General features: G+C 50.9%; 1 protein-coding gene across 1 annotated transcript in view; it reads left to right on the top strand.

Moving 5' to 3' along the window:
- ap4m1 (adaptor related protein complex 4 subunit mu 1) overlaps nt 1–13,117 on the top strand; it is a 45,269-nt gene that overhangs the window by 2,064 nt on the left and 30,088 nt on the right. The window contains 3 exon segments of the mRNA XM_056410989.1: nt 10,966–11,051; nt 11,142–11,251; nt 11,336–11,432. Of these exon segments, the coding sequence (XP_056266964.1) occupies nt 10,966–11,051; nt 11,142–11,251; nt 11,336–11,432 (293 nt within the window).

Below are 13,117 nucleotides of genomic sequence, written 5' to 3' on the forward strand. Positions count from 1 at the left end.
ACACCTGAGACCACCACACCCCACTACACCTGAGACCTCTACTCTCATGAGACCACTACACACCTGTGACCACTACACACCTGAGACCACTACACATGAGACTGAGACCACCACACCTGAGACCACTACACACACCTGAGACCACCACACACCTGAGACCACCACACCTGAGACCACCACACACATGAGTCCACCACACACCTGAGACCACTACACACATGGGACCACCACACCTGAGACCACCACACCTGAGACCACCACACACCACACACCTGAGACCACCACCTGAGACCACCACACACATGAGACCACTACACACCTGAGACCGACACACCTGAGACCACTACACCTGAGACCACTACACACCTGAGACCACTACACACCTGAGACCACTACACACCTGAGACCACTACACACATGAGACCACTACACACCTGAGACCACTACACACCTGAGACCACTACACACATGAGACCACTACACCTGAGACCACCACATGAGACCACTACACACCTGAGACCTACACATGAGACCACTACACACTGAGACCACTACACACCTGAGACCACCACATGAGACCACTACACACATGAGACCACTACACACCTGAGACCACCACACACCTGAGACCACTACACACCTGAGACCACCACACACCTGAGACCACCACACACCTGAGACCACTACACACATGAGACCACCACACACCTGAGACCACTACACACATGAGACCACTACACACATGAGACCACTACACACCTGAGACCACCACACACCTGAGACCACCACACACCTGAGACCACTACACACATGAGACCACTACACACACCTGGAGACCACACACCTGAGACCACTACACACATGAGACCACCACACACCTGAGACCACTACACACACCTGAGACCACTACACACACACACACCTGAGACCACTACACACCTGAGACCACCACACACCTGAGACCACCACACACCTGAGACCACCACACACCTGAGACCACCACACACATGAGACCACTACACACCTGAGACCACGACACACCTGAGACCACTACACACCTGAGACTACACACCTGAGACCACTACACACCTGAGACCACACACATGAGACCACTACACCTGAGACCACTACACACAAGACCACCACACACCTGAGACCACCACACACCTGGGACCACTACACACCTGAGACCACTACACATGAGACCACTACACCTGAGACCACTACACCTGAGACCACTACACACATGAGACCACTACACATGAGACCACTACACCTGAGACCACTACACATGAGACCACTACACACCTGAGACCACCACACCTGAGACCACTACACATGAGACCACTACACATGAGACCACTACACACCTGAGACCACTACACACCTGAGACCTACACACCTGAGACCACCACACACCTGAGACCACTACACATGAGACCACCACACACATGAGACCACTACACACATGTGACCACTACACACATGAGACCACTACACACCTGAGACCACCACACACCTGAGACCACCACACACCTGAGACCACTACACACATCTACACACCTGAGACCACCACACACTGAGACCACTACACACATGAGACCACTACACCTGAGACCTACACACACAGACCACACACACACACACACACCTGAGACCACTACACCTGAGACCACCACACCTGAGACCACTACACCTGAGACCACCACACACCTGAGACCACTACACCTGAGACCACCACACCTGAGACCACCACACACCTGAGACCACTACACACATGAGACCACTACACACATGAGACCACTACACACATGAGACCACTACACACCTGAGACCACTACACACATGAGACCACTACACACCTGAGACCACACACACCTGAGACCACTACACACACACACACCTGAGACCACTACACACCTGAGACCACCACACACCTGAGACCACTACACACCTGAGACCACTACACACCTGAGACCACCACACCTGAGACCACTACACCTGAGACCACTACACACCTGAGACCACTACACACATGAGACCACTACACACATGAGACCACTACACACATGAGACCACTACACACCTGAGACCACCACACACCTGAGACCACTACACACCTGAGACCACTACACCTGAGACCACCACACATGAGACCACCACACACCTGAGACCACTACACACATGAGACCACCACACACCTGAGACCACCACACACCTGAGACCACTACACACATGAGACCACTACACACCTGAGACCACTACACACCTGAGACCACTACACACCTGAGACCACCACACACACACCTGAGACCACCACACACCTGAGACCACTACACATGAGACCACTACACACACATGAGACCACCACACACCTGAGACCACCACACCTGAGACCTACACACCTGAGACCACTACACACGACCACTACACATGAGACCACCACACACATGAGACCACCACACACATGAGACCACCACACACCTGAGACCCTACACACCTGAGACCACTACACACGACCACTACACACACAGACCACCACACCTGAGACCACTACACACCTGAGACCACTACACACATGAGACCACTACACACCTGAGACCACCACACACACCTGAGACCACTACACACATGAGACCACTACACATGAGACACTACACCTGAGACCACCACACACCTGAGACCACCACACATGAGACCACTACACATGAGACCACTACACACCTGAGACCACCACACACCTGAGACCACCACACACCTGAGACCACTACACACCTGAGACCACTACACACCTGAGACCACTACACACCTGAGACCACCACACACCTGAGACCACTGAGACCACACACACTGAGACCACTACATGAGACCACTACACACATGAGACCACTACACACATGAGACCACTACACACATGAGACCACCACACACCTGAGACCACCACACACCTGAGACCACTACACACCTGAGACCACCACACACCTGAGACCACCACACACCTGAGACCACTACACACCTGAGACCACTACACCTGAGACCACACACCTGAGACCACCACACACCTGAGACCACTACACACCTGAGACCACCACACACATGAGACCACGAGACACCTGAGACCACTACACCTGAGACCACCACACCTGAGACCACTACACTGAGACCACTACACATGAGACACACACACACACAGAGACCACCACACACCTGAGACCACTACACCTGAGACCACCACACACCTGAGACCACTACACACCTGAGACCACTACACCTGAGACCACTACACACATGAGAGACCACTACACACATGAGACCACTACACACCTGAGACCACCACACACCTGAGACCACCACACACCTGAGACCACTACACACATGAGACCACTACACATGAGACCACTACACCTGAGACCACCACACACAGACCACTACACACCTGAGACCACTACACACATGAGACCTACACCTGAGACCACTACACACCTGAGACCACTACACACCTGAGACCACACACACACCTGAGACCACCACCACCACACCTGAGACCACTACACATGAGACCACTACACACACCTGAGACCACCACACACCTGAGACCACTACACACATGAGACCACTACACACATGAGACCACCACACACCTGAGACCACCACACACCTGAGACCACTACACACACATGAGACCACCACACACCTGAGACCACTACACACCTGAGACCACCACACACCTGAGACCACTACACACACATGAGACCACTACACACACATGAGACCACTACACACATGACCACTACACACATGGAACCACCACACCTGAGACCACTACACACCTGAGACCACTACACACATGAGACCACTACACACCTGAGACCACCACACACACCTGAGACCACTACACACATGAGACCACTACACACCTGAGACCACCACACACCTGAGACCACTACACACCTGAGACCACTACACACCTGAGACCACTACACACCTGAGACCACTACACACATGAGACCACTACACACCTGAGACCACTACACACCTGAGACCACTACACACCTGAGACCACTACACACCTGAGACCACTACACATGAGACCACTACACCTGAGACCACTACACACCTGAGACCACTACACACCTGAGACCACTACACATGAGACCTACACACCTGAGACCACTACACACCTGAGACCACTACACACCTGAGACCACTACACACATGAGACCACTACACACATGAGACCTACCTGAGACCACTACACACACACACCTGAGACCACTACACACATGAGACCACTACACACATGAGACCACTACACACATGAGACCACTACACACCTGAGACCACTACACACATGAGACCACACACCTGAGACCACCACACACCTGAGACCACTACACACATGAGACCACTACACACATGAGACCACTACACACCTGAGACCACCACACACCTGAGACCACTACACACCTGAGACCACTACACACCTGAGACCACTACACACATGAGACCACTACACACCTGAGACCACTACACACATGAGACCACTACACACATGAGACCACCACACACCTGAGACCACCACACACCTGAGACCACTACACACATGAGACCACTACACACATGAGACCACCACACACCTGAGACCACTACACACCTGAGACCACCACACACCTGAGACCACTACACACCTGAGACCACTACACACATGAGACCACCACATGAGACCACTACACACCTGAGACCACCACACACCTGAGACCACTACACATGAGACCACTACACACCTGAGACCACCACACACCTGAGACCACCACACACCTGAGACCACTACACACATGAGACCACTACACACCTGAGACCACCACACACCTGAGACCACCACACACACCTGAGACCACTACACACCTGAGACCACTACACACCTGAGACCACTACACACATGAGACCACCACACACCTGAGACCACTACACATGAGACCACTACACACCTGAGACCACTACACATGAGACCACCACACACCTGAGACCACTACACCTGAGACCACCACACCTGAGACCACACACACAGAGACCACTACACACCTGAGACCACCACACACCTGAGACCACCACACCTGGGACCACTACACCTGAGACCACTACACCTGAGACCACCACACACCTGAGACCACTACACATGAGACCACTACACACCTGAGACCACTACACACCTGAGACCACCACACACCTGAGACCACTACACATGAGACCACTACATGAGACCACACACCTGAGACCACTACACACATGGACCACTACACACCTGAGACCTACACACTGAGACCACTACACATGAGACCACCACACATGAGACCACTACACATGAGACCACCACACACTGAGACCACCACACACCTGGGACCACTACACATGAGACCACCACACACCTGAGACCACTACACCTGAGACCACCACACACACACACATGAGACCACTACACACACTACACATGAGACCACCACACATGAGACCACCACACCTGAGACCACTACACACAGAGACCACCACACACCACACATGAGACACTACACATGAGACCACTACACACCTGAGACCACCACACACCTGAGACCACCACACACCTGAGACCACTACACACATGAGACCACTACACACATGAGACCACCACACACCTGAGACCACTACACATGAGACCACCACACACCTGAGACCACTACACACATGAGACCACTACACACATGAGACCACTACACATGAGACCACTACACATGAGACCACCACACACAGACCTACACACCTGAGACCACCACACCTGAGACCACCACACACATGAGACCACTACACACATGAGACCACCACACACCTGAGACCACCACACACCTGAGACCACTACACACCTGAGACCACCACACACCTGAGACCACCACACACCTGAGACCACCACACACCTGAGACCACTACACATGAGACCACCACACACCTGAGACCACTACACCTGAGACCACTACACACCTGAGACCACTACACACATGAGACCACTACACACACCTGAGACCACTACACACCTGAGACCACTACACACCTGAGACCACCACACACCTGAGACCACTACACACATGAGACCACTACACACCTGAGACCACTACACACATGAGACCACTACACACACCTGAGACCACTACACACCTGAGACCACCACACACCTGAGACCACTACACACATGAGACCACTACACATGAGACCACTACACACCTGAGACCACCACACCTGAGACCTACACCTGAGACCACCACACACCTGAGACCACTACACATGAGACCACCACACACCTGAGACCACCACACCTGAGACCACTACACCTGAGACCACTACACCTGAGACCCACACACGAGACCACTACACACATGAGACCACTACACATGAGACCACTACACACATGAGACCACCACACCTGAGACCACCACACACAGACCACCACACACAGACCACCACACCTGAGACCACCACACACCTGAGACCACTACACACCTGAGACCACCACACACCTGAGACCACCACACACCTGAGACCACCACACACCTGAGACCACCACACACCTGAGACCACCACACACCTGAGACCACTACACACCTGAGACCACTACACATGAGACCACTACACCTGAGACCACCACACACCTGAGACCACCACACACCTGAGACCACTACACACCTGAGACCACTACACACACACACCTGAGACCACCACACACATGAGACCACTACACACACACACCTGAGACCACTACACACACATGAGACCACTACACACCTGAGACCACTACACACCTGAGACCACTACACACCTGAGACCACTACACACATGAGACCACTACACACATGAGACCACTACACACAGACCACTACACATGAGACCACCACACACACCTGAGACCACCACACACCTCACTACACACATGAGACCACTACACATGAGACCACCACACACCTGAGACCACACACAAGACCACCACACACATGAGACCACTACACACCTGAGACCACACCACACCTGAGACCACCACACATGAGACCACTACACCTGAGACCACCACACACCTGAGACCACTACACCTGAGACACTACACACATGAGACCACTACACCTGAGACCACTACACACATGAGACCACTACACACATGAGACCACTACACACATGAGACCACTACACACCTGAGACCACTACACACATGAGACCACTACACACATGAGACCACTACACACATGAGACCACTACACACCTGAGACCACCACACACCTGAGACCACTACACATGAGACCACTACACACACACAGGAGACCACCACACCTGAGACCACTACACACATGAGACCACTACACACCTGAGACCACTACACACCTGAGACCACTACACACATGAGACCACTACACACCTGAGACCACTACACACCTGAGACCACTACACACCTGAGACCACTACACACCTGAGACCACCACACACCTGAGACCACTACACATGAGACCACTACACATGAGACCACACACCTGAGACCACACACCTGAGACCACTACACATGAGACCACTGCACACCTGAGACCACCACACCTGGAGACCACTACACACATGAGACCACTACACACCTGAGACCACTACACACCTGAGACCACTACACACCTGAGACCACTACACACATGAGACCACTACACACCTGAGACCACTACACACATGAGACCACTACACACCTGAAACCACCACACACACCTGAGACCACTACACACATGAGACCACCACACACCTGAGACCACTACACACCTGAGACCACCACACACCTGAGACCACTACACACCTGAGACCTACACACATGAGACCACTACACACCTGAGACCACTACACATGAGACCACTACACCTGAGACCACCACACACATGAGACCACTACACCTGAGACCACTACACATGAGACCACTACACATGAGACCTACACACGAGACCACTACACACCTGAGACCACTACACACATGAGACCACTACACATGAGACCACACACATGAGACCACCACCACACCTGAGACCACTACACACCTGAGACCACCACACACCTGAGACCACCACACACCTGAGACCACTACACACCTGAAACCACCACACACACCTGAGACCACTACACACATGAGACCACCACACACCTGAGACCACTACACACCTGAGACCACCACACACCTGAGACCACTACACACCTGAGACCACTACACACATGAGACCACTACACACCTGAGACCACTACACACCACACACCTGAGACCACTACACACATGAGACCACTACACACCTGAGACCACTACACACATGAGACCACTACACACCTGAGACCACCACACACCTGAGACCACTACACACACATGAGACCACTACACACATGAGACCACTACACACATGAGACCACCACACACCTGAGACCACTACACACCTGAGACCACTACACACCTGAGACCACCACACACCTGAGACCACCACACACCTGAGACCACTACACACACCTGAGACCACCACACACCTGAGACCACCACACACCTGAGACCACCACACACCTGAGACCACTACACACCTGAGACCACTACACATGAGACCACCACACCTGAGACCACCACACACCTGAGACCACTACACACATGAGACCACTACACACCTGAGACCACCACACACCTGAGACCACTACACACCTGAGACCACTACACACATGAGACCACTACACACCTGAGACCACTACACACATGAGACCACTACACCTGAGACCACTACACACCTGAGACCACTACACACATGAGACCACTACACACATGAGACCACTACACACCTGAGACCACTACACACCTGAGACCACTACACACATGAGACCACTACCACACACCTGAGACCACCACACACCTGAGACCACTACACACCTGAGACCACTACACACATGAGACCACTACACACATGAGACCACCACACACAAGACCTACACCTGAGACCACTACACCTGAGACCACTACACACATGAGACCACTACACACCTGAGACCACTACACACCTGAGACCACCACACACACCTGAGACCACCACACACCTGAGACCACTACACACATGAGACCACCACATGAGACCACCACACCTGAGACCACCACACACCTGAGACCACCACACACACCTGAGACCACCACACACACCTGAGACCACCACACACCTGGAGACCACTACACACCTGAGACACCACACATGAGACCACTACACACATGAGACCACTACACACATGAGACCACTACACACGAGACCACTACACACCTGAGACCACTACACACATGAGACCACTACACACATGAGACCACTACACACCTGAGACCACTACACACCTGAGACCACCACACACCTGAGACCACCACTGAGACCACCACACATGAGACCACTACACATGAGACCACTACATGAGACCACTACACACCTGAGACCACTACACACATGAGACCACTACACACCTGAGACCACTACACACCTGAGACCACTACACACCTGAGACCACTACACACATGAGACCACTACACACATGAGACCACTACACACATGAGACCACCACACACCTGAGACCACTACACACCTGAGACCACCACACACACCTGAGACCACTACACACCTGAGACCACTACACACATGAGACCACCACACACCTGAGACCACTACACACATGAGACCACCACACACCTGAGACCACCACACACCTGAGACCACCACATGAGACCACTACACACATGAGACCACCACACACCTGAGACCACCACACACCTGAGACCACTACACACCTGAGACCACCACACACACCTGAGACCACCACACACCTGAGACCACTACACACATGAGACCACTACACATGAAACCACTACCTGAGACCACACACACCTGAGACCACCACACCTGAGACCACTACACACACCTGAGACCACTACACACCTGAGACCTACACACCTGAGACCACCTCACAGACCACTACACAGACCACTACACACACCTGAGACCACTACACACCTGAGACCACTACACACACCTGAGACCACTACACACACCTGAGACCACCACACACCTGAGACCACTACACACCTGAGACCACGACACACCTGAGACCACGACACACCTGAGACCACTACACACACTGAGACCACACACACCTGAGACCACCACACACCTGAGACCACTACACACCTGAGACCACGACACACCTGAGACCACGACACACCTGAGACCACTACACACCTGAGACCACTACACACCTGAGACCACTACACACACACACCTGAGACCACTACACACACCTGAGACCACTACACACACCTGAGACCACTACACACCTGAGACCACTACACACACACACCTGAGACCACTACACACCTGAGACCACTACACACACCTGAGACCACTACACACACACACACCTGAGACCACCACACACCTGAGACCACCACACACCTGAGACCACTACACACACATGAGACCACTACACACCTGAGACCACCACACACACCTGAGACCACTACACACACACACACCTGAGACCACTACACACACATGAGACCACTACACACACACTAGAACCTACACACACACACACACACACACCTGAGACCACTACACACACCTGAGACCACTACACACACACACACCTGAGACCACTACACACACACACACACCTGAGACCACTACACACACCTGAGACCACTACACACACACACACACCTGAGACCACTACACACATGAGACCACTACACACACACACACCTGAGACCACTACACACACCTGAGACCACTACACACACACACACACCTGAGACCACTACACACACACACACACACACCTGAGACCACTACACACACACACACCTGAGACCACTACACACACAGGTGTGTTTCTGTTGTGAACTCACCTGAACGTCTCCGTCAGTCCGAGGAGAAGCAGGAAGTGATGTTGTCAGTATTTTCTACGAGAAGGTCACAGCGCTGCCTGGAGACCAGCCTCCGGTCGTCATGGTAACAATTAAATATATATATATGAAATCACATGAGGCCGTTGTCCGCGCGGGCCCTGAACGCAGCATCAGTCCTGTGTTCTGCCCTCAGAGTCATGGAGGTCTTCACTTCGTCCACGTCAGACAGGGAGGACTGTACTGGGTCGCCACGACGACCAGCGCTGGCTCCTCCCCCTTCACCATCATCGAGTTCCTCAACAGGTAGGGCTCTACACCATCATGGGGCTCCTCAGGTGGGGTCCAGCTGGTCTTAGCCGTGCTCTTCCTCCTCCTCTTCTTCCTCAGGTTCTCCGCCCTGGTGAAGGATTACTGCGGCAGCCTGACGGAGAAGTCGGTGCAGATGAACTTTGCCCTAATTTATGAGCTGCTGGACGAGGTCGTGGTGAGTAGAGAGGAAGTAAACAACAAACAACAACCATGTAGAGAGGAAGTAAACAACAAACATGTAGAGGAAGTAAACAACAACCATGTAGAGAGGAAGTAAACAACAAACATATAGAGGAAGTAAACAACAACCATGTAGAGAGGAAGTAAACAACAAACATGTAGAGGAAGTAAACAACAAACATGTAGAGAGGAAGTAAACAACAAACATGTAGAGGAAGTAAACAACAAACAACAACCATGTAGAGAGGAAGTAAACAACAAACATGTAGAGGAAGTAAACAACAACCATGTAGAGAGGAAGTAAACAACAAACATATAGAGGAAGTAAACAACAACCATGTAGAGAGGAAGTAAACAACAAACATGTAGAGGAAGTAAACAACAAACATGTAGAGAGGAAGTAAACAACAAACATGTAGAGGAAGTAAACAAACATGTAGAGAGTAAACAACAAACATGTAGAGGTAAACAACAACCATGTAGAGAGGAAGTAAACAACAAACATGTAGAGGAAGTAAACAAACATGTAGAGAGGAAGTAAACAACAAACATGTAGAGGAAGTAAACAACAACCATATAAAGAGGAAGTAAACAACAAACAACAACCATGTAGAGGAAGTAAACAACAACCATGTAGAGAGGAAGTAAACAACAACCATGTAGAGGAAGTAAACAACAACCATGTAGAGAGGAAGTAAACAACAAACATGCAGAGGAAGTAAACAACAACCATTTAGAGAGGAAGTAAACAACAAACATGTAGAGGAAGTAAACAACAAACATGTAGAGAGGAAGTAAACAACAAACATGTAGAGGAAGTAAACAACAAACATGTAGAGGAAGTAAACAACAAACATGTAGAGGAAGTAAACAACAACCATGTAGAGGAAGTAAACAACAAACATGTAAAGAGGAAGTAAACAACAAACATGTAGAGGAAGTAAACAACAACCATGTAGAGAGGAAGTAAACAACAACCATGTAGAGAGGAAGTAAACAACAAACATGTAGAGGAAGTAAACAACAAACATGTAGAGAGGAAGTAAACAACAAACATGTAGAGGAAGTAAACTACAACCATGTAGAGAGGAAGTAAACAACAAACATGTAGAGGAAGTAAACAACCATGTAGAGAGGAAGTAAACGACAAACATGTAGAGGAAGTAAACGACAACCATGTAGAGAGGAAGTAAACGACAAACATGTAGAGGAAGTAAACGACAACCATGTAGAGAGGAAGTAAACGACAAACATGTAGAGAGGAAGTAAACAACCATGTAGAGAGGAAGTAAACAACAAACATGTAGAGGAAGTAAACAACAAACATGTAGAGAGGAAGTAAACAACAACCATGTAGAGAGGAAGTAAACAACAACCATGTAGAGGAAGTAAACAACAACCATGTAGAGAGGAAGTAAACAACAAACATGTAGAGGAAGTAAACAACAAACATGTAGAGAGGAAGTAAACAACAACCATGTAGAGGAAGTAAACAACAAACATGTAGAGAGGAAGTAAACAACAAACATGTAGAGAGGAAGTAAACAACAAACATGTAGAGGAAGTAAACAACAACCATGTAGAGAGGAAGTAAACAACAAACATGTAGAGAGGAAGTAAACAACAACCATGTAGAGAGGAAGTAAACAACAAACATGTAGAGGAAGTAAACAACAACCA

Source organism: Pseudoliparis swirei, chromosome 3 (genome assembly GCF_029220125.1).
Source record: "Pseudoliparis swirei isolate HS2019 ecotype Mariana Trench chromosome 3, NWPU_hadal_v1, whole genome shotgun sequence".
In the NCBI taxonomy this organism is placed as follows: Eukaryota; Metazoa; Chordata; class Actinopteri; order Perciformes; family Liparidae; genus Pseudoliparis; species Pseudoliparis swirei.